This window comes from Fundulus heteroclitus, unplaced genomic scaffold (assembly GCF_011125445.2).
Source record: "Fundulus heteroclitus isolate FHET01 unplaced genomic scaffold, MU-UCD_Fhet_4.1 scaffold_86, whole genome shotgun sequence".
Lineage (NCBI taxonomy): Eukaryota > Metazoa > Chordata > Actinopteri > Cyprinodontiformes > Fundulidae > Fundulus > Fundulus heteroclitus.
Window position 1 is genome coordinate 1079191 of NW_023397318.1, and position 24309 is coordinate 1103499.

General features: G+C 42.2%; 1 protein-coding gene across 5 annotated transcripts in view; it reads left to right on the forward strand.

Annotated features, from left to right (window-relative positions):
* LOC105919937 (gamma-aminobutyric acid receptor subunit rho-2) overlaps nucleotides 1-23933 on the forward strand; it is a 60603-nt gene extending 36670 nt beyond the window's left edge. For 3 of the 5 annotated variants that reach the window (XM_036134591.1, XM_036134593.1, XM_036134592.1), the window contains 6 exons: nucleotides 4107-4330; nucleotides 4422-4504; nucleotides 14655-14795; nucleotides 14920-15072; nucleotides 22843-23051; nucleotides 23136-23933. In XM_036134591.1, coding sequence (XP_035990484.1) covers nucleotides 4107-4330; nucleotides 4422-4504; nucleotides 14655-14795; nucleotides 14920-15072; nucleotides 22843-23051; nucleotides 23136-23450 — 1125 coding nt within the window. In that variant the 3' untranslated portion in view covers nucleotides 23451-23933. Of the gene's footprint in view, nucleotides 1-4106; nucleotides 4331-4421; nucleotides 4505-14654; nucleotides 14796-14919; nucleotides 15073-19070; nucleotides 19243-22842; nucleotides 23052-23135 lie in introns of those variants that run through there. The other 2 variants (XM_036134594.1, XM_012855409.3) reach the window with 2 other exon arrangements.
* Nucleotides 23934-24309: the final 376 nt, after the last annotated feature.

Here is a 24309-nt window from a genome sequence, read left to right on the forward strand (position 1 = left end):
GAGCGGAGTACTGGCGGGAGAGGGCGTCAGGTTTGATATTCTTGGAGCCGGGACGGTAAGAGATGGTGATGTTAAATCGGGAGAAGTTAAGTCTCTTGGCGGTTTGGATGTAGGCGAGGTTCTTATGATCGGTCCAGATGAGGATGGGCTGCTCGGACCCCTCCAACCAGTGACGCCACTCCTCCAGGGCGAGCTTGATGGCTAGTAGCTCTCTGTCTCCGACATCGTAATTCCTCTCTGCCAAAGACAGCCGCCTGGAGAAGAAAGCGTCAGGTGGAGTTTCTGATCTTCACCGGACACCTGGGACAGCACGGCTCCTACCCCTGTATCAGAGGCGTCAATCTCTACTACAAACTGTTTGGATCGATCTGGGTAGATCAAGATCGGGGCACTGGAGAATCTGTTTTTAAGGCTGGTGAATGCTAACTGGGCTTCGGGATTCCAGATGAAGGGGACTTTGACGGAGGTAAGTGCATGGAGGGGTGCGGCTATCTGGCTGTACCCGCGGATGAAGCATCTATAAAAGTTTGCAAATCCTAAGAACCTCTGTAGGTCCCTACGAGTTCTGGGTACAGGCCAGTCGAGCACAGCTCGAATCTTCTCCGGATCAGATCGGACCCGCCCCCCTTCCAGGATGAGGCCAAGGAATGCAACAGAGGGCTTGTGGAACTCGCACTTTTCGGCTTTGACATAAAGTTTGTTCTCTAGTAGGCGCTGGAGGACGAGGCGGACATGCTTCAGGTGCTCGGAGGGACTGCGGGAGTAGATGAAGATGTCATTAAGGTACACAAACATGAACTGGTTCAGGTAATCACAGAGGATGTCATTTACTAGGGACTGGAAGACTGCGGGAGCGTTACATAAGCTGAAAGGCATGACCAGATATTCAAAATGACTGAGTGGAGTCTTAAACGCTGTCTTCCACTCATCTCCCCGGCGGATCCGCACCAAGTGATAAGCATTGCGTAGATCCAGCTTAGTAAAGATGGTGGCTGACTGAACTGGCTCAAGTGCGGATGAAAGGAGTGGGAGCGGATATTTATTCTTGACCGTGATCGCGTTTAAACCTCTGTAGTCGATGAATGGGCGAAGGGAACCGTCCTTCTTCCCGACAAAAAAGAACCCTGCCCCTAGTGGAGAAGACGAGGCACGGATGAGCCCTGCTGATAACGATCCTTAATGTAACTCTCTAGCGCCTGGCGCTCGTTCTGCGAGATGTTATATAGGCGGCTAGACGGCAACGGGGCGCCAGGTAAGAGGTCAATCGCACAGTCATAGGGACGGTGCGGTGGGAGTGAGCTGGCCTGAGCCTTACTGAAAACCTGTCCAAGGTCGTGGTAGTCGGGAGGAACTAATCTTAATACCTCGGGATCAACCTGGACGCAGGTAGGTGTGAAAGAAGATGACGAAGGTGCTGCTGATTTTAGGCAACTAGCATGACAACTGGGTGACCATGATTCAACTCGACGGTCCGTCCAGTTAATCTGGGGGTTATGATGCTGTAAACACGGGAATCCAAGTTCCAAAAGGGCCTGCTTAATGGGAAAGACTAAAAACGTGACCTGTTCCCGGTGATTACCCGATACCAGCAACTCAAAGGGCAATGTGCGGCGTGTGATACGGGGCAGGATGCCTCCGTTCAGAGCAGAAACCTGGAGAAGTAGCTCTAACGCCACTGTTTAAATTAGCCTGCTGGACTAATGATGGGTCGACTAGAGCTGACACCTTAAAGGTTTCCCGGCCGGAAACGACAGCAGCGGGTAAACACAAACGTGGAGGAGATGATGGGAAAGACTCAGTTTGATCCGCCGGCTCCTCCTCTACAGCCGACGGACCGACTCTTTGGGCCGCTCAGGACAGTTCTTAATGAAGTGCTCCGCTGAGGTGCAATAAATGCAGAGTCTAGAACTCATACGCCGCTGCCTCTCGTCTGGCGCAAGTCCAACACGCCCCAGCTGCATTGGTTCGGGTGGAGAGGGAGGCGGTGCAGTGGGCGCGGCGAAACGAGCGGGGGTCCGCTCGATAGGAGCCGGCCAGACAAACGGCGGTCCTGCTGGGCGGCCTCTCCCACGCGCTCGTAAACTGTTATCTAAACGCACAGCCAGGGCTATGCTTTCATTGAGTGAATCTGGCTGTTCTACACGCGCCAGTTCATCCTTTAGAGAATCATCCAGGGACTGAAAGAAAACTGATTTTAAAGCTCGTTGTTCCCAGCCCGCCGCCGCCACTGTGCGGAACTCTATGGCGTAATCTGCCACCTGTCTACCCCGCTGACGTACGGTGAGGAGCCGCTGTGCGTCCTGGGACTCATCTGACTCGGCGGCGAACACAGAGCGAAACTCAGACACAAATTCATCAAAAGTGCAGCCGAACTGCTGGCTACTAGTGAAATGGGCTTCGGCCCATCTAAGAGCTCTGCCCGTCAATAACCGGAGAACGTAAGAGATCTTAGTGTGATCTTGGGAGAAAGTTCAAGGTGCACGATTAAAAACTAGGGAACACTGGAACAGGAAACCACCACAATCACAAGTCTCTCCGGAGTATTTCTCCGGAGAAGGTGATGACGTTTCACGCTCAAACTCAGGCGAGGGAGGTGACGAAGGCTCGGGGGCGCGGTCAGGTGACACGGAAGCAACCGGTTGCTGGTTATTGCTAACGATACCTAAGAGTTGGTTCATCTGCTTGGTTAAGATTCCAAACCTCTAATACGGTCCTGTTGTGCTGTTATAGTCTGCCCGAGTGTGCTTGCTGGGTAATTTTGGCCAGATTGTTCTTCTGTCATGGTTGGCTTTATGTATCTTGCCCACATGCAGAAGCACACTCGGGAGAGACAGGTAAAGTTTAAAGGTTTTATTTAAGACCCAGGAAACGGGAGGATTCTGCCTCAGCGGAGGCAGCTTCAGGCGACGGTCAGGGATCAGGAAACCGGATCGATCACTGGGAGGGAACGAGACAGTGGTTAACTCGGTAAACGGGAGGAGGTGCTGATCTGACTGAGCTGGATGTACTGCTGGACGCAAGCTTACCACTTGGCGGATGGAGAGCCGACTGGGGAGGAAGCAGTGGGGACTCAGCGCCAGCCATGTGATGGTACCCACAGGTGTCCGGGAGACCAGCGGGTCAAAGGTGGGGCCAGGTCCGAGCAGCACCGGGGAATCCAGATGTCCAGGACAGCGAGAGGAACCAGATGACTATCCGGAGACGGCAGGGGTCCAGGGGAAGGGAAACGACTCAGGAGGAACCAGGAGGTTAGCAGGAGAGACCAACAACAGACGGAGGATGACGATGCATGGAACTTCTGCCACAAGAGACTTCACGGGGTCACGAGAGGAGGAGGACTGACACGAGGAGGTACCTGGGAGACACAGAGGTGAGTGGTTAGTTCTTCTGGTAGACACAGAGAACGAGAGGCCAAGGCTTGTCTGCATACCACAACGTTAACAATCTGGCGTCCACTCGCTGTCTGCGTGGTGTTTAAGTAGTGCCACCCGATGCTGCTTAACTGCCCGCAGGTGTGTGGGCTCCGCCCACCAGTCAACCTCGAACACCTGTGGAAAGAGTCTGAGGCAGCAGAGCCGGCAGCAAGCTGCACGGCCCTGCTGGCTGAGTCCTGAGAGTTTTCTGTTCTGTTGAGAAATTACCATTATCTCCTCTATTGCAATAGCAAGGGTTCTTTTCTGGTGCTTGCCAATAGTACAATGCACTGCTGTAGCCATTATTTCAAAGTGATCTGGTGTTATGTAATGCCACGAGGAGAATGGGATAGTGAGCGATCCATCACACAGGGCAGCAGTGTTTGAGCAGGACATCTTCCAGATGCATTGTAGCAGGGTAAAATTAGGTGACAGGACTCCAACATGCTTGAATCAATTGAAACCATGGCCAGTTAGATGATTCAGTTAACATATGTCTCACACTTCTGTAGAGCATGTGCAGTTGGTCCTGACATAACCAAATAATCCAGCTGGCACGGGTCAAACTGCTGTAATCCTAGACAAATATAATAAAGTAGAGAATGGAAGCAAGTTGAGTCCTTATAGTGACACTTAATCCTGAATCTGTCAGTTCCCAAACTCATCCCCCACTGACACGTTTCTCTCCCTTAGGACTTCACCATGACTCTGTATCTAAGGCACTATTGGAAGGACGAAAGGTTGGCTTTTCCAAGCGCCACTAATAAGAGCATGACATTTGACGGGCGTCTGGTGAAAAAAATATGGGTCCCCGATGTGTTCTTTGTCCATTCTAAGAGGTCCTTCATCCATGACACCACCACTGACAACATTATGCTGAGGGTCTTCCCAGATGGGCATGTTCTGTACAGCCTGAGGTGAGGGCAACAACTAAATCCAACTTGGCAGGCTCTCGTGCAGCCTGCTTTGAGCTGATGGGCTTTACACTGTCATTTCTTTATCCCACAGGGTAACAGTTACTGCTGCTTGCAACATGGATTTTAGTCGTTTCCCCCTGGACTCTCAGACATGCACATTGGAGCTGGAGAGCTGTAAGTTTCATAAATGCTGATTTTTACACCCTTTTGTTAGTTTTTGCTTCTTATGAGTGGCTAGGGGCATTTGAAAACAGCTTGCATTAATCAACCACACTAAATTGATTCAACAATCTAAGACTGCAATAAGGCACCGGTCTATGTAATTCCACTTTGCATTCTAAAGATCCAGTGCTTCCTCAGTCACTCTTCTGAAATTCCTTTTGTGCTATTAAGATATATCCAGTGGATAAAATTTTACTGTAAAGGTATTTGATCCGATGACAACTGGAGATAGGCACCAGACCCCTGCAATCATACACAGATAAGCAGGTTTAGACAACGGATGGATGTTATTTAACACTGAAAGCATTTCCTGCATCTTGCAAAGTTTCATAGCTACTTACTCCCAATTATGCTAACCTTTACACTTTAACAGAAGGGGCTTCCAGTCTGACAGGACTTCCACTGACAACTTTGACACCTAGAAGGATTTGTATTAAATAAAATCATATCTTCAAAAGTGTACAGGACTAGAAGACACTAATTCCTGTTCCAGCATAGGGTTCCTGCAACATTTGATGTAAAATGTAATTTTAAAGGAACTGGCAAAGAAAGAGAGTAAGAAAGAAATAGATTAAAATGTAGGAAGAAAAGTAATATGCAAGAAAGGGGATCGAGTCATTTACAGATGTGTCAGTGTAAAAATAACCGCAATAAAGGTCCATAATGTACAAAGAGAGACCAGCACCTTCCAATAAATTCCCTTCAGCGGACATACCTGTCCAAAGATAATACCAAGGATTCTCTCTGTCCACTGCACCATGCTTCAGTCTGTTTAAAATTATAGGATGTTTCCACCATGACATCAATCTGTTGTCTTAAATCTGTGGGTATACCTGCTTTCCTGTGCTTCAGGATGATGCTGATAGCAGCAACTATGATGACATTATGGTTTCCATGATATTTCCAGTATTGCAGAAGCCTGGGGAGTGTTGTCCTTTCACCATTTTCATTCATAAGGGGGCTACTAAGTTATATTCCAACATAAAATGTATAAATGATCATTCACTGGTTTTATTCTGTGCAAGATCACCAGGGTGTGGTCATATCACTAGATGATCTTGTATTGAGTGAATTTTTCTTCTTGCTTCATTTCTGTATTTTCTACAGTTTGCCAAGATAAGCAGCCATTTTTCTTGTCAAATATCTCTGCGAAATCATTTTTGTAGTTTAGGACTGGCAAATTTTGTTTAGATTTATATCCCCTATGGCTGACAGCACATGACAGCCACTGTTTTCAGTACACTGATTTTTCACACCAATATAAATGGAAAGGGTTAAACTACATTGAGCTGTAGTTCTACATGGCATCTTATGGATTTTATTAACATCCTTAGAGTGGACAAGGATCAGGTTCGTTAAGTTATCCCGTTGAGACCTTTTCTCAATCAGACTAATTAGGTAACATACTGTAGCTCTTTCTCAATATCCATTGAGCCTGTTATCTGTCCATGTCCATGCTTAACTTCACTTAAAGTCATAACCTGTATAGAATTGAATCTGGTGAATCAAATTCTCCTTGTTCCTTTGCTGAACATAGTTTATTCAGTTTAATCTTTCTTTCACCTTTATTATGTGATAATTTCTTCTGAAGATGAATGATGGTGTAGTTACTGGTAACATCATCAGTTAAACAGTGGAACTACTATCATTTTTTTTATTATTTTCTGTATTGATGGGCAGAACATCTACAGTGCTTTACAAAATAAGTAAGAGGACTAAGGTGTAACCATTCAATTCAATTAAATTCAATTGAATTTTATTTATATAGCACCAATTCATGAAACATCTCAAGGCTCTTTACAAAATAAAAATCAATCAGATTATACAGATTGGGTCAGATTATACAGATTGGTCATAAAAATGTCCCATATAAGGGAACCGGTTGATTGCATCAAAGTTCTGACAAGCAGCGTTCACTCCTGGAAAGGCGTAGAGCCACAGGGAGTGTCGTCTGCATTGTCCATGGCTTTGCAGCAATCCCTCATACTGAGCAAGCATGAAGTGACAGTGGAAAGAAAAACTCCCAATTAACGGGAAGGTAAAACCTCCAGCAAAACCAGACTCAGTATCAACGGTCATCTGCCTCGACCGACTGGGGGTTAGAGAAGACAAAGCAGAAACACAATAAGAGAGACAAAAGAGCGCAGAAGCACACATTGATCCAGTAATCTGTTCTACATTAGATGGTAATAGCGGGTGATCTGTATCCCTGGATGATGTCACAGCTAACAGAACGCCTGACCAGGTGTACCTACTATGAAGAAAAAAATAGAGAACAAAAAGTTAAAAGCTGAAATGACAACAAGCAATGCAAATTGGAAAACAGTAGAACTCAGTAGAGTGAGAAAAGAAAAATAGACCCTGATGTCCTCCAGTAGCCTAAGCCTATAGTAGCATAACTGCAGAGAAAGTTCAGCGTAACATAAGCCACTCCACTATAAGCTTTGTCAAAAAGGAAAGTTTTAAGCTTAGTCTTAAAAGTAGACAGGGCGACTGCCTCACGGACCAAAACAGGGAGTTGGTTCCACAGGAGAGGAGCCTGATAACTAAAGGATCTGCCTCCCGTTCTACTTTTAGAGACTCTAGGAATCACCAGTAGACATGCAGTCTGAGAGCAAAGTGCTCTGTTAGGAACATACGGGGTAACCAGAGCTCTGATATATGTTAGGGCTTTACACATGGCTTCCTGTTAAATCAGGAATATAATTTAAAATTCTTCAACAGGACACCAATGAAGGGAGGCTAAAATAGAGGAAATATGATACCCCTTGTTGATTTTCATCAGATCTCTTGCTGCAGCATTTTGGATCAGCTGAAGCTAAGTTGGTTTAAATCTTATCTTGAGCAACGACATCAGTGCGTTAAAATTTATGGCGTCAAATCTGGGATCCAAAAATGTAATGTGGGTGTACCACAGGGGTCCATTTTGGGCCCATTACTTTTCTGTTTGTACATAAATGATATCCCAAACATCTGCAAAGATGCCATCTGTCAAATGTATGCAGATGATACAATAATTTATGTGACAGCAGACACACCTGAAAAGGCCTCTGATCTTTTAAACAGACAGTTGTGCATCTTATCAGAGTGGCTCCAAAATAACTGCTTAACTCTGAATTACACCAAGACTGTCTCCATGTGTTTCTCCCTTAAGAAAATTACAAACAATGAACTCAAAATAATTATTAATCAACATGAAATAAAGCCGGCTGGTGAATTTAAGTATCTGGGGGTAGTTGTAGATTAAAAATTGAAATTTGATGCCCATATTAAGAAAATGACGAAAACTATAAAGACAAATATAAATTGCTTTCGAATGATTCGACCATGTGTATCAAATCAAGCTGCACAAGTATATTTACATGCAATGATTTTATCCCATATGTCTTATTGCTCCATCGTTTGGGCCCAGGCCACAAAGTCTGTTTTAAAACCTTTACTCTCACTTTACAAACAAGCACTAAAAATATTCGATCAAAAACCGGTAAAGTGGCATCACTGCAAAATTATTAAAAAATACAACATGATGACATTTGACAATTTTATAAATTTCTCATTTTTAAAAGCTATTTTTAAATGCCTTAATGGTCTTGCCCCTGAAGTAATCTGTACATTTGTTTTAAAGTATGCAAATGAAGGAATCAGGACAAGAGCTGGAGCTAGTGGGAACTGCAGGATTAAAAGATGTCGGACATCTATGGGTCAGTCCGCCTTCTCAGTGAAAGCATCACATTTATGGAACTCTTTGCCTCTGGAGCTTAAGTCACAGACTGATGTTAAACTTTTCTCCACAAGATTGAAAAAATGGCTCAAAGACAATCAAAAGTGTGAACACTAAACTGGCTTGTACTGTATTGTTTCTTTTAACTTTTCTTGTTTTTTATGTATTTGTGTGTTTTTACTAACCTCCTCCCCGTAATACTTACACCTTTTAAAAGCCTAACCAGGGACGAAGGCTGCAAATTAGCCCATGGCTACAAGCCTTATGTACTTGGACATCGGCCACCTGTTTGGTTGCAATGTTTAATTGTACTGTCCCTGTCAAATAAATAAATAAATAAATAAAAAGACATTAAACTGCTTTTTGTGGACTTCCTGATAGTAATAAATTACAATAGTCCAGCCTTGAAGTAACAAATGCATGGACTAGTTTTTCAGCATCACCCCTGGGCAGAATATATCTAATTTTGGCAATATTCCAGAGGTGAAAAAAACCTATTTAATATGGGATTTAAATGACATGTCTTGGTCAAAAATAACACCAAGATTTTTTACGTTATTACCAGAGGCAAAGTTAATGCCATCCTGATTAAGTGATTGATTAAGAAGTTTATTTTTTGAGGGCTTTGGTCCAAATATTACAACTTCTGTCTTGTCAGAATTTAAATGCAGGGAATTTAAAGTGATCCAGCTTTTGGTGTCATCAAGAAATGTCTGTAGTCAAAGTAATTGATTGGATTCATCAGGATTTATGGATAAATATAGCTGAGTGTCATCAGCATAACAGTGGAAATTAATCCCATGCTGTCTGATAATTTTGCCAATCGGAAGCATATATATAGTAAAGAGAATTGGCCCAAGGACTGAACCCTGTGGTACTCTACAAGTGACCCTAGAGTTTAAAAAGATTTATTATTAACGTGAACAGATTTAAGATTTAAACCAGCCTAATGCTTTCCCCTTAATCCCTACAGTAGGTTCAAGTCTTTCTAGGAGATTATTGGGATCAACTGTATCAAATGCAGGACTGAGATCTAACAGACAGATAAGTCCATTATCTGAGGCCAGGAGAATATCATTAGTGACATTCACCAGTGCTGTTTCAGTGCTATGATGAGCTCTGAAGCCTGACTGAAACTCCTCAAGTAGGTCATTACTTTGTAAATGTTCACAAAGTTGATTAGCAACGACTTTCTCAAGAATTTTAGATAAGAAGATATAGGAACTTCTGGGTGTTAACTGTACCGTTGTGCTCTTTCCTTTGCAGCTTCTGGCTAGTGTCATTAGCTATGTTTACATGCACAAAATTTCCCGATCGTATGGAAATGTATTCAGATTAAAAAACAAAAAACAATCGGATTTTACTGTTTATATGGGCACACAATGAATTGATCTGATCATAATATGCGTGCCTATGCACCTGACTTTATTAAGAATCGCATCACTCTGACATGTGCAGTTAACAAATTCCCCTAAAAAAACACACAGAAGAAGAAGACATTCCGTCTTTGCTGATCAACAAAACATAGTAAAGAAAGCAGTATTGTACGAGTCTTTCGAGCCCCTGGTTTAAATTGTTATTTATTACTGAAAAAATAACAATTTTGAGCTATTTTATTTTTTCGAACAGAAAGTTTTTATTGGGAGCCCCAACAGTTTTTCTTCCTGACATATTTCCGCCACTCAACTATGTGAAAATACATCACGTTTAAGTCGGGTGCATATGCGCACTCGGGTCAGTTTGCCTCATTCGGAATAACTTGAACATGACAATTGCAATTCTGATTGGCATGCTTATATGATTGGGCATGGAATTTCAACACTAGGTGGGTTGTTTAGCACTGTTAACCAAAACAAGATGTGATAAAAGCCATGCCTCTACCTCCTCTTCAGCTGCAACCCCGCCCCCCATCTTTCCCCTCCCCTTCTCACCCGTTGTCTTGTATGCGCATATTTGCATTAGCATCACTTCTCAGAGGAACATGTCTAGTGAAGAAGTAACTCGTAACTTTCTAAAGGTGTAAGCAAGAAAGCACTTTGAGCCACCATTTTGCTACTACTACACTGTTCTGTTGGTGTAGTAGCCCTGAGTGGTAGATATTCACATGGACATGTGCGGCCGGCCCGGTGTAGGTACCAGATCGACTCGGGTGGTCAGATCAGCTCGGGCGCTTCCCCATGATGTCAATATATGGCAACTCCACTCAAACAAACTACATTATGCCCGCGGTCTCCATTTGTTACAAATACATTTTATTTTGTTAATTTACGTTTATTTTCCAGTAACTTAATCGAGGCATGAAATCTTTTTGGAATGCTTCTGTGGTAGTCTGACAATTTAATTAGTAATTTTGCAGGATCAAAGTTAAATCCTAAGAGAAATTTCCTTCCTCCAATTTTTAAAAAAAGTTGCCAAAAGTTGTGAAGGGAAAATAAACCATAAACTCTTTTAATTTTTAATAAAAGTCTTCAGCCATTTTAATTTTATCACAGCATTCATCACTTTAAAATCAATAACGTTTATTCCTCCTTTTTCTACTGATATTACTATGTCGTTTCTTTCTGATGTTTTTTATTATTCCAGATGAAATTTTGATGAATTAGATAAATTTTTTTGTTGTAGTATTTGGTATATTTAAGATATATGCTGGATAAATTAATCTGGCTATCCCTTCTGTTTTTGTTAACAATATTCTTCCAAAAATTTAGTCAACTGTCAAATATTTGTTTTTGTTTTTTGTGTGTGAAATGGCTTGGATATTTGTTCTATCATTTCCAGTGTGGTCCTTGTTAATCATTATACCTAAATATTTTACCTAGTTTTTATGAATTAAAGTGGGTTGATTATTTTGAATTGCTAAGATTTCACATTTTTCTATGTTCATCTTTAAGCCAGAAGCTTTTGAGAAAAAGAAGCCGCTAAATTAACTAAATAAAGTTGATTTGTTACAAATGCAGACCGCGGGCTCAATGTACTTTGTTTGAGTGGCGTTGCTATATTGTGACGTCATCGGGAGGCGCAAGGCCCATGGAGAATTTGGTGACGTCATCGGGAGGCGCAGGGAGAATGGAGAATTTCTTCGTAAAATTGTCCGTTTACAAACCGCAATCCCGCTCTCGAATAAAACCTACACCCCGCTATAATTACTTTAGTAAGTTGTCTAGACCAATTACAATGTTTTGCGCAATTGTGCAAACGTTAAATCAATAATATATAGTGACGTCATCAGAAGCCGCAGGGCCCCGAGTCGATCTGGTACCTACACCGGCTTGTGAACAAGTGACTGGAGAACAACAAAGAGAGATGGTGTGTGGCGTCATACCATTGTCCATCTAAAAAGATACATTCAGCCGCTGTGTAAAAACAATAGCCACATGAGGGGAGCTACATAGTAACACCTTAGATATCAGAGCAGGAAAATTCTTCTGCCATATATGTGAGTGGGTTCCACTAACTATATTTGAACAGGTTGTGATGGTGTATAACTGCTACGTGCACTCATCTACGGGCTACACCCCATTTTATCTCCTGTTTGAAAGAGGCGCTAGGATGCCCAGGGATATGCTGAGTGGTGGACACTTCGAAGGTGATTGTGCTGAGAACTTGGATGACTGGATGAGAGACCATTATGAACGCGTAAAGCTTGCTGCTGAAACTGCCCTGGCCGCTTCCTGTGGGGCCTCACATCACCGCAAAAGGGCATATGACAGGAAGGCAGGAGGGGCATTGTTACAAGTTGGAGACCAAGTCCTATTCCAGGGTCCAATGAAAGCTGTCCACCAAGATCAAATGAAGCTCTGTATTTTCCCCAGTTCAGTTCAAGCAAAGCAGAGGTCCCTTCCTGTCAATCCCCAGGATGCCACTGCCAACCCTAATTCCAAAGACGTACTACTAGTCCTTTGGATGGTGGGCTCGGACAAACAAGTAGACACACTTCAGTCTCAGTCAGGCAGGGACAGGGTGCTGGTCTTGGACTCAAATGGGGGTTGCCCAGACAGCTGTTGCTACATCCTGTTTCTGCTGCCATTCAGCCACTGTGTAAAAAGAAAAATAGCCACATGAAGGGACTTACATCAGGTCAGGCACCTGCGTTCTCCACTACTTGGGAAGCGTGGAAAAAAAGGAACCTGGCTGTGACTGACTCTTCTCTACTCAGGAGTTTTAAAGGGATTACTCTTGGTGGAGACATTAGTCTGAATATTTCGTTTTGTGGTTTATATATTTTGTTACCTCAAAACTGTTTCTTACTGGAAATGTTTTTTTTTTTTTTTTTAACATTGCAGCCAGTTAATATTTTTGTCCAATGTTTGCTTTTGGTCAGTGTTGAGCTCTAGTTCATTTCAGCTCTGCAGCAGGAAATTGATGGAGTTTAGAGATTGAAGCTCAATGAGTAGGTGTTCTGTACTGCTAATACAAAGGCCTGTGTAGTAAATCACATAATTACATTAAATTAATAGCACCTTAGATACCAGAGTAGAAATATTCTACGATATATGTGAGTAAGTTCCACTAACTACACTAATATAAATCCAGCTGAAACCAAGCAGAAAGATGTGGAAAATGTTAAAACCAGGGCTAGGTGATAACAATACTGCAACTTCTATCTCAAAGTACGTGATTGTTGTGAATTGGCCTTTTATACGTAAACTAAATTAAATTGAAATGTTAGTTTACTTGAACATACCACTAAACTGACAGGCAGGTGAAAATGGCAACAGGTTGATTTGAGGAGCTGCCAAAAGTTCATTGATAACTTTGAAAGAGCTGTTGAGGTCCACTGCTTAGGTGGGAAAGTATGTTGATAGGAAAAGTATTAGAGGTGCACCCCATAAATCTGGTGCTTATGGAAGAGTGGCAAGAAGAAAGCTATTGTCATAGAAAACTAGGAGAATTCCTGTTTGCAGCTTGCATCAAGCCATTTAGGGGTGACAGCATGTGAAAGAATGGGCTCTGGTAAAATCAATTCGAACATATCAGCCTACATGTAAGCAGTGTCCGAAATTAACTTTATTCACCGGCCAAGTTGGCCGGTAGATGTAAAAATCAACCGGCCAGGCATATTTTTTACCGGCCAAAATATTAATTTTGACCAGACCTCAACTTTTATAAAAATTAAGAGTGAAATTATGTTATGTTTAGGGGGGAACTTAACGGGTCAACATTTCATCGTTTAAAATATTAAGTAAGCCAAAGAGCCAATTGTGGCTCTGGAACTGCAGGTTGCAGACCCCTGATCTTTTCTCAATACAGCGGGAGCTTAACGTGAAACAGCTTGATTTTAATTACTGTTATTTTTTTTATATTTATTTTTTAATTATTTTGTTATTTTATTATTGGGTAAAACCATAAACGAAAAAAATGCAACTGATCCAAATGACCAGTCAGTCACGTTATCTTTGTCAGCATTTATCATCCTAAGAAATTTAACATCATGTTTTTAGTACAGGGGCCATAACAGGGGCCAGGAACAGTTCTACATGGGCATAGGCCCCTGTTGGCCCCCTGTTCAGAACCGCCCCTGTGTATGGTTCAAAATTTTCCCCTCAGCTGCAACACTTAAAGCACTCAGGGTTCACGCTGCGTCTTTACGCTGATCTCGCTGCTGGATTTTACCCTCGCGCGCTGCGCCCCCGATGTTACAGGTTACATGTAACGTAATTTTGCGCACCTGAATTCAAGCGCAACGCACCACGCCCACCGAAGCACCGCTGGTTCTGTGTCGTTAAAAACAAAAGAGCATGAAATACAGTTACTGACTCTCCTACTAACTTTAATTGGGACATTTTGGTATGAGTGGAAGGACATTAAACGTAGCGATTCACGTTTTGAAGGCTGGCCGCTGATAAAAGCACCTTGCTCCGAGAGGGGGGGGCGGGGGAGGCGCAGCACAGAGCCGCAGCGCAGGTAGTTAAAAAAATCAGAATAAATAAGAACGAAACTTATAAACAGACTAATTGGCGTTTTAGACTGTATCTGGTTAGCAGATCTGTTTTCTGATCCAGCGTGCAGCCATGACTGGTTCTGAATGTGAAAGAAGCTGAACCAGCACCGCAGAAGGCGGGTCTAGACTGAGCTCTGGATGGACAGAGCTGTGAACGGATCGTATGGGTTTTGTTATTTTTATGTTACTTTTATTTTATTTGGTACAAACATTTACTCGCCATGTGGCAGCTAGCCCTCTGAAATTCACTCGCCAAACGGGAAATTTACTCGCATTTGGCGACTGGCGAGTGTTAATTTCGGACCCTGCATGTAAGGTGTCATGAGTGGAAGAACATTAATATCAGCAAATCAACCCGAACACAACATTCCCGCAGTATTATCTTTTTTTATTTATCACTGAAATATTTGATTGCTCTGATTGTGCTTTCTGTTCCTCAGATGCTTACACAGATGAGGACCTGATGCTTTACTGGAAAAGTGGGGATGAATCTCTGAGCACAGACGACAGAATCTCTTTATCCCAGTTTCTCATTCAGAAGTTTCACACGACCTCCAGACTGGCTTTCTACAGCAGCACAGGTTGCGAAGCAAGCACGATTTTATTACATGTATAATGACCTACAAACCCTAATGAATGTGTATGGTACAAAAGTTCAAAGTTAGCTTTACTAACCCTTCTGTTGTATTATCTTCCTTTTTCTAGGCTGGTACAATCGTTTGTACATCAACTTCACTCTACGACGCCACATCTTCTTTTTTCTGCTACAGACATACTTTCCTGCCACTCTGATGGTCATGCTGTCCTGGGTCTCCTTCTGGATTGACCGCAGGGCTGTCCCTGCCAGGGTCTCTTTAGGTAGGAAAAAGCACACAAAACTATAGGCCCGTTTACACTACACTTTTTTAACCGAGCCGAGACCAGTCCGAGCTCGGTAACCGAGATAACTCTTGTGTGCAAATGGTCAGCAGACTGAACCAGACCGCGCTAACGATAACCGGACCGCGCTAACTGCAGACCAGTTCATCAGTAGGTCTCGGACTGTTTTTTTTATCCCGGTTCCCTGAGAATGCTGGTTTACATTTAAAGAAGTTGTTCTTCACAATGCATTGTATGAATCTTGGGACCTTGTACAAAATTAAGAGGGCACAGAAAACTAGTTTCTGGGTTGTGTGAAGTACTTGTTAGTACTTGTACTAGTCTCTAAACTGCAGTAAACACAATCTCTTTCTGGAAAATGAAGGTGGTTTTATCATAGGATGGATTGTTGAAAACAGTTACTAAAACATGGCCATTCAGAAAATTATGGGATCTAGAAGAGTCCGAAACTGTAGAAAAATCTGCTATTCTGATCCCTTTGATTTGTGTTTTTGACATACACTGGGGAAACTGATGTAGGGGAGTCAGCCAACAGGAAAATAATGTAAGATCAGTCTCTAAGGCTGATCTTACAAATGTGAGGGACTGTTGCAATCACCCCTCCCCAGTGACTGTTCTCACAGCAGGGGGGCTACTGCATAAAGCCTTCTGGCCCTCTCTTTTGCCAACTGTTTGGAGCAGCATCAGAGAGAACACTCTTATCTCTTTTCCTGTGGACACTCAATGAGAGGGGAGTTCTAACAGAGAAGACAAGCCATCCATGCGGGCCGCATCGGGCTCACAGACTCACAGGCAAGCTGAGTAAATTCTGTTTTCTGTGGAACTAACATTAAAATCAGAAGCTACACTAGCCTTTAACACAATCCTAGATTAAATAGGTTTTGCTTAAAACGTACATAAATGACACACTCTTGCCTTCATACTTTGGACCTTGTGCTGACATATAGAATTGATTGCAAAGAAATAACAGTATTTACTCACAACCCTGTCCTATTAAATCAGTTTTAATAACCTTTGAGTTCAATTTAACTGAGTTCTCCTCCCCCAAAGGAAAGGAAGGAGATCTTCATCAGATAATGCCTTATCAAATTTTAAGAAGTCTGTCCCCCTTTTTATGTCCTCAGTATCACAGATATACCCTGCAGAAGGGAGCAATATTGTTTCTTCCCATTCACAAGTTGACCCTTTTATTGACTGTGTCACATCCGCATTGCGTTTTGCATTAGACAACGTAGCCCCCTTGAAAAAGAAAGTAATTAATTACAGGAAGCTGGCTCCCTGGTTTAATTTAGAGATACATTCTTTGAAGCACAACGTTAGGAAATTGGAGAGAAAATAGCGCTATACACATCTAGAGGACTCCACCTAATCTGGAAAAACAGTCTACTTTTGTACCTCTGCAAAGACCCTTTGCAGAGTTAGAGCAGCATATATTTCATCATTAATAGAGGAGAATAAAAATAATCCCAGATTTCTCTTTAGTACAGTTGCCAAATTTACCCAGAGTCATCCATCCATTCCCTTAGCTCTCAGCAGTAATGACTTCTATATAAATACAATTGATTATATTAAAAATACAATCACTGGCATCCTTCCAAACATGATTACCTCATTCTCAGTAAGTGAGGCAGCATCGGAGGAATCTCTAAACCTCTGTCAGTCTCTCCCAGGGCAGCTGTAGCTACTAACATAGCTCACCACCGTGTTGTGCAATTATACACTGTTAAAAGTTATTTAATGTTTCATAAATAACTCTCTGTCTGTTAAGTATTGTCTGGTGATGATCAGCTCTTAAGCTGATATCAAGACAACGGTTGAAAGGGATGAATTTGAGCACTAGCGATCTTTTAACAGCAAAACCTGCACACACATAGAATAAAAGAGTGACAGCTTCTTTTCAAGTTCAAGAATTTAATAACAGAAATAAAATGAACATCCAGAGAACATCACTATGTAATGCTGTTTACCTGAATTAACACAATATTTCGATTAATAAATCCTCTCTACTAGGCTAGTGAAACTTAACTAAACTACTAAGCAAAATGAAGATAAAAAGAAGCTAAGCTAAGGAACTATTTACATGCAAAAACAAACAATAGACAAACAAAAGTGGTTGATCATAATCAGAATACTTCAGTGACTCCTGGTTCACTGCAGATCTGATTAACAAAAACATGGAATGGAGTTAAAACATTTGCCATGTATTTCAATCCATTCACAATGCAAAGCCCAAGTCAAACAAAACATTATTTGTTGAAATAATATTCTGAGGACCGTTTGTCCTGTAACATCATTTAATTTAGAAACGACCGAGTTTGTTAATGCGATTCTCCCTCCGGGCGCATGGGGTCGCTGTGGCAACTCGGTGGCTAAGAGGTTACAACATAAAGTTGCCGAAATTGCCTTGAAAACCGGCATTAATATACCATATTGATGCGGGAATAAGGCTCATAACACCATCGGAGGATGGCAGAGTAGTTACGCTTTACGCTTTAAAACGGACTCCTTTTTAGGGGTCCGAAACCGGATGTTAGCAAGGCTAATATCCTGTTAGCTAGCGCGACCTACCGGTTAGCTCTTTGTTCTAAACACCACGGTTTACAAGACATTTCCCAATAAACCTTTTACTTCACCCTCAGCCCGCTGCCCAAACCTGTCCTTTTAAGTTCTGTTCAGTTTGGCCATTCACGGAAGGGGCGTTGAAGGAGGAAGTTGTTGGTTAGCGCTAGCGGGCTAGCGCTTGGCTCTTGGCAGGCTAGCGTTAGCCTTACAGCAGCATGTGGTTACGGCGTGGTCGGGTCGGAGGCCTGGTCCTCCAGGCAGACTCTGACCCCGGTTGCAGTCACAATTTAAGCAGATCTCTCCTCGGCATGGGGACGTTGCTTCTGTGCCGGCTTTTCAGCTCTGCGTTGCCTGGAATCAGCTCCGTCTGTGGTGCGCTGAGAAAGCAGAACAAAGCTGGCATAGACGGATTCCTTCACTTCGGCGTCTGTTTTAAGCAGAAGTGAGAGATTTATCTTTGAATCAGCTGGCAGTTTCTCCCTATGCCAGGGAGGAACTGAGTTTAAGAAAGGCTCATTCCCTTCTGCTTGCGGCCTCTTCCAGGCCCCATCGATGGTTCCGGGAGGCCTTCAGTCACATGGCTCCCCCGTCTCCTTGAGAGCTGTAGTGGAGCTGGACAGGTCTGCAGAAGAATGCTGAAGTGATCTGGGCTCTTTGTCTGTGCTGTGTCTTATCTGTTAGGAGGGCTCACAGCTGACCTCCTGCTGGGAGAAAGGGCCGTCCAAGCCTTGAGAGTCTGGTGTTACGGGCAGAGTGGAATTCCTTTGTGACCCTTCCACTGTTCAGAATTCATTCTGAGATCAATTATTTTGATGATCCTGGCGGTGATATCACAACAACCGTCAGGGTGTGAATGTGTGTGTGAATGGGTGAATGACTGAACTGTAGTGTGAAGCGCTTTGGAGGTCGTCAAGACTAGTTAAAGCGCTATACAAGTACAAGCCATTTACCATTTATAAAACCTGATCGGTGTTTAAACTGTTTAGACGCATTAGAGCTTTCTGGGTTATCAAAAATTTTAGCTTAATCTAAACCTTCAAAATGTATAGTAGACCCAATTCCAACCATATTATTTGAGGAAGTATTCCCTTTGATTAATGCCCCTTTTTAGACATGATGATTAATCTATTCTTAGCAAATGGATATGTATCGCAGTGTGGTGTGTTAGCCTATTTGGGTGTGGTTTGGGTGTGTTCTCTCTCTTTTATAGGTGTGGCTCGGGGAGGAGCTGGCTGCACATACCTGTGACCTATCTTCATCAGAAGCAATATTTAGAGCCTGGCCTCCTTTGTGCTCGCTGCCAGATGGTCACTGTTTAGTTGGTAGATCGGCCAGCATTCTTCACCAGTGAAAGCAATTTTATTTTGCCTTTTGCTATTTTCTGCAACAACCTAACCTATGCTCTGTCTTCCTAGGATCTCATTCCAAACCAGTCTCCTACAACCGAGCAACACCATCCACCCCCCACTTATCCAGCTGCTACTCCCATGAGCTTGCCATCCTCTTCAACCTGCCCCCGCATCTGGAGAAGCCACCTTTACCTGCTCCCCTAAGAACTAAATAAACTGTCTATTGCTCCTTTCCCCACGCCTGGTTTTCTGTCTTTTTGGTCCAGCACCTTGAACACAACGCGCAGGCTTTTAAAAAAGCTGTGATTAAAACTTTACTTAAGAAACTAAGCTTGATTTAAATTGATCAAGATGACTTAATAAATTACAGACCTATATCTAATCTTATTTTCCTATCTAAAATTCTTGAGAAAATAGTTGCCAATCAAATATGTTATTATTTACAAAGTAATGACCTATTTGAAGAGTTTCAGTCAGGCTTCAGAGCTCATCATAGCAGTGAAACAGCTCTGGTAAAGGTCACTAACGATATTCTCATGGCCGCAGATAATGGATTTGTGTCAGTAGCCTACTTGTCCTGTTACATCTCAGCATTCGATACAGTTGATCACAATATTCTCCAAGAAAGACTTGAACATACTGTAGGGATTAATAGAAAAGCATTAGGCTGGTTTAAATATTATCTGTCTGATAAATTCCAGTTTTATCATGTTAACTTGTGGAGTAAGACAGGCATCAGTCCTTTGGCCATTTCTCTTTATCATATGTGTATATATATATATATATATATATATATATATATATATATATATATATATATATATATATGCGCTTTGGATTGGTAAAATTGTCAGACAGCATGGGATTAATTTCCACTGTTGTACTGGTATCACTCAGCTATATTTATCCATAAATCCTGATGAATTCAATCAATTACTTCAACAACAGGCATGTCTTTATGTTATCAAAACCTGGATGACTTTCAATTTCCAGCTTTTAAATTAAAGACAGAGGTCGTAATCTTTGGATGAGAGTCCTCAAAAAATAAACTTCTTAATCAATCACTTGATCTGGATGGCATTAAATTGGCCTCTGGTAATAAAGTAAAAAAAACCTTGGTGTTATTTTTGACCAAGACATGTCATTTAAAACCCATATTAAACAGGTTTGCAAGGTTTCCTTTTTTCACCTCTAGAATATTGCCAAAATTAGAAACATTCTGTCCATGAGTGATGCTGAAAAACTAGTCCATGTGTTGCGGAAAGTGCCTCCGCTGTATGTGATGATAGCTCAGTTTGTGGTGTGTATGTTAGAGGGGGGCGCTGTGTGCTGCATGAACGGAAATGTTGGGAGCGAGCGAAGAAGAGACGGCGTGTGGGACGGGAAATGTGTGTGTAGCGGACGACCAGTGCAGCGGTTAAGGAAAAGGTTGTGCAGTTGTCGACGGTTGGCTGGCCCTATTAAAGAGTTGACTTCCCACCATATTCGTGCCACCGCTTGATTCATGTGCAAGACGTATGACGGAGTTAACCCCGAAGTAAAGTCCACTTCGGCCCTGGAGGAAGAACTCCCCTGTGTCCTCCGACCACGGTCAAAAGACTGAGCAGGAACGGTTAACACATGCATTTGTTACTTCAAGGCTGGAGTAGTGTAATTCTTTACTATTAGAAATGCTGTAGCAACAGTTCTCATGAAATCAAGGACATTCAACAAGAGGGATCACATTTCTCCTATTTTAGCTTCCCTTCATTGGCTTCCTGTTAAATCAAGAATAGAATTTAAAAATGTCATTCTCTTGTGTAAAACTCTTAATAATCTAGCTCCATCATATATCAGAGATCTGATTACCCCATATGTTCCTAACAGAGCACTTCGTCTTAAAACTTTCCTTTTTGACAAAGCTTATAGTTAAAGTGGCTTATGTTACCCTGAACTTTCTCTGTAGTTATGCTGCTATAGGCTTAGGCTACTGGAGGACACCAGGGTCTATTTTTCTCACACTACTGAGTTCTCCTACTATTCTCCAATTTGCATTGTTTGTTATTTCAATTTTCTGTTCTCTGTCACTTTCTCTTCATAGTAGGAACACCTGGTCTGGTGATCCAGGGGAGGCAGATCATCCACTATTACCATATAACATAGAAGGGATTCCTGGATCAATCTGTGCTTCTGTGCTTTTTGTGTCTCTTCTCTATCTTCTCTAACCCCTCAGTCAGTTGAGGCAGATGACCATTCACACTGAGCCTGGTTCAGCTTGAGGTTTTTCTTTCCTGTTAAAGGGGAGTTTTCCTCTCCATTGTCGATTCATGCATGCTCAGTATCGGAGATTGCTCTAAACCCATCGACAATGCAGGCGACGTTCACTGTGGCTCTACGCTCTTTCATGAGGAGTGAATGCTGCTTGTCAAGACTTGATGCAATCTACTGGGTTACCTTAGATATGAAACATTTTGACCAATGTGTATGATTTGGTTGAATTGGACCTTGAGATGACGTGTTGTGAATTGGCGCTATCCATCCATCCATCCATCCATTTTCCATCACGTTAGGGTCGCGAGGGGTGCTGGTGCCTATCTCCAGCATTCAATGGGTGAGAGGTGTAGGAGAGAATTTAACTCTTTAAAAAGAAGACTCAGGATGCAAAGACGAGGAGAGAAGAGGCGGTCTCCATAATGATGCCAGGAGGACTTTTTATTCACAGGTTCAACAGACACCGTACAAGTCCTAACTCTCGTATATCTGACTCCCTCTTTAAGGCCTTTCTCTCCTATGGGTGTGTATGTGTGTGTGTCATGTATTCCAACAGATGTTTTCTTTCTTCCCTAAAATGGAATACTCTTACACCGTGTGTCAGAGAATAGTAAACATTTAATCACTCTTAACCTTATAAGGAAAATGCTCACTTCCTTGGTCGCAACAACAAGTTAAACCAGGCCCTGTTGTCTCCTCCTTGTCTTAATAGGCCTCTCTAGCTTCGAACTCCGGTTTTCAGAGTTGATGAAATACAGAGTTAAGTTTACATCCACAGAGTTCAGTTATCCTTATGTTCCAAACACCAAAACACCCCAGAACATGTCAGAACATTCTAAACCCTTACAGAGGCAGGGTACACCTTGGACAGGTTGCCAATCTGTTGCAGGGCAACACAGACAGACAGACAGACAGACAGGACAAACAACCATTCACACACACACACTCACACCTAGGGAGAATTTTGAGAGGTCAATTAACCTAACAGTCATGTTTTTGGACAAAAACAAGGCACAACACTAATATTGAATGGGGAAGCTTCTTAGTCAGCATTGATCAAGCTACATTCTGCAACCAGTGGGCATGTCCCGTAGGAACAGGAAAGTTGTTTGAGTTAGATCAAACCAGCTCTGAGGGGAAGGAGGGTGAAATTTGCAACAATTTCTAATAAAAGATTTTGTAATGCTGGTCAGATTGCAGGAGTTGTCCAGATTTCTTTTAGGCCCCAGGACCTAGAAACCTTGTAGTCATTTCACTGTTTTATATACCAAAGTATTCTTGAGGGAAATGTGAAAACCTCCTGTCTGCTAAAGGATGGACAAAACTGGACCATCAACAGGACAATGATCCCAAACAACCATGAAACTGCAGGGAAATCTCTAAAAAAATAAAGTAAAGAATCTCAGTTTGGCGCTGATTGCACTGAACTTGTTCTCCATTTTACACATTTGCTTTTTTCATGACTGGACATGCTAAATCATCTATTTTATCAAAACAGGGAAATCATTTGATTTCACTCTTGCACTTCCTGTGCAGTCCTCAGTGACCACTAAGAAATTACTAATTTGATTTGTTCTCTGTGCTTCAGGTATAACTACTGTCCTGACTATGTCTACCATCATTACTGGAGTCAACGCTTCCATGCCAAGGGTCTCTTACATCAAAGCAGTGGACATTTACCTCTGGGTCAGTTTTGTCTTTGTATTCCTTTCTGTGCTTGAATATGCAGCAGTCAACTATCTGACGACAGTAAGGGATGGTAAAGACCGGAAACTGAGAGAAAAAATGAGAGAACAGGTATAATATGCTTTCAAAATCAGTAACAAAAAGTGGCAAAAGTCTTTTTACTTAGATATGATTTCTTTTCTTTCTTTCACCCAGTCCCAAACACTGCCATGCACTTGTGGCATGCCTCATACCAAGACCATGATGCTGGACGGAATGTACAGTGAGGCTGATGCAAACAGTCTTGCAGGGTATACCAGAGCCTCCATGGCAGTGGAAGATCCATCCGACAAACAGGAGCAGATGGTGGTACATCTTGCTTTGGACAATGAGTCCATAGCGACTAAGAAGAAGGGCATTCGCAGCTTCAGCATCATACAGAACACCCACACTATTGACACTTACTCCCGCATGATCTTCCCAGGCGCCTACATCCTTTTTAACCTGATCTACTGGTGTGTGTACTGCTGAGTGTGCACATTTTAAATAAATCTACTGTTTGGAAATGGAGCATCTCTACTTGTAGCTCACATGTCCCTGTTAGCCTGGATGACATCTAGAGATTAGAGAGCTTCTCCTTTTATAACAAAAACCGTTGTCTACACCTGTCACACTTCAGCAACACTCTGGGGCAGGTGGTACTCTGATTCTGTGTGAAAAAAGGAAGGAGGAACTAATTTTAAACAAAGAGAAACTTTGCCTGTTGTCAACCAAGCTGTCAACCACCTTGCAAACTAGATTTTCTGGTTTTCAAAGCTTTCTTTTATTGATGTCATATTGGCGCTATGCGGATAGGTCTATGTGAACTTTTACAACAGCCCTAAATTAATACATCTCTGTCCACATTTTTAGTTTTCTGTGTAATGCAACAGAAATACTGGGACAATGAAATCAATTTAACATTTGTTTTCACATTAAGTCATAATGACTGCCATTAAAGGTATTTTTGATACATTTTATTTTTATTATTTCTCATATTCTGCCACATGTGTGCATAATATCAAATTTGTGATAGCAGCATGTGGCAACTCATGTATTCAACCAGATTAGAACCTATAGTGACCAGATTTTTAGATTGTACATTCATGATGTCCCTGTTTGAAATCTTGACAACATATCAGAATTTACCAGCACAACAACTAGTAAGATTATTTGCCAAAGCTTAATATGATGTGTTTTCAGTTAAGTAGCTGTCTACCACCAAGCTCTAGGGAAAAAATGTTTTTGGTCCATGTGTTAAAAATGCAGGATGCATCTAGAACTGTAATGTTTTTGTTTGCTATGCAACCTTGATACTACATGACTGACAGTTTTTTCTGCTTTTAAGCAA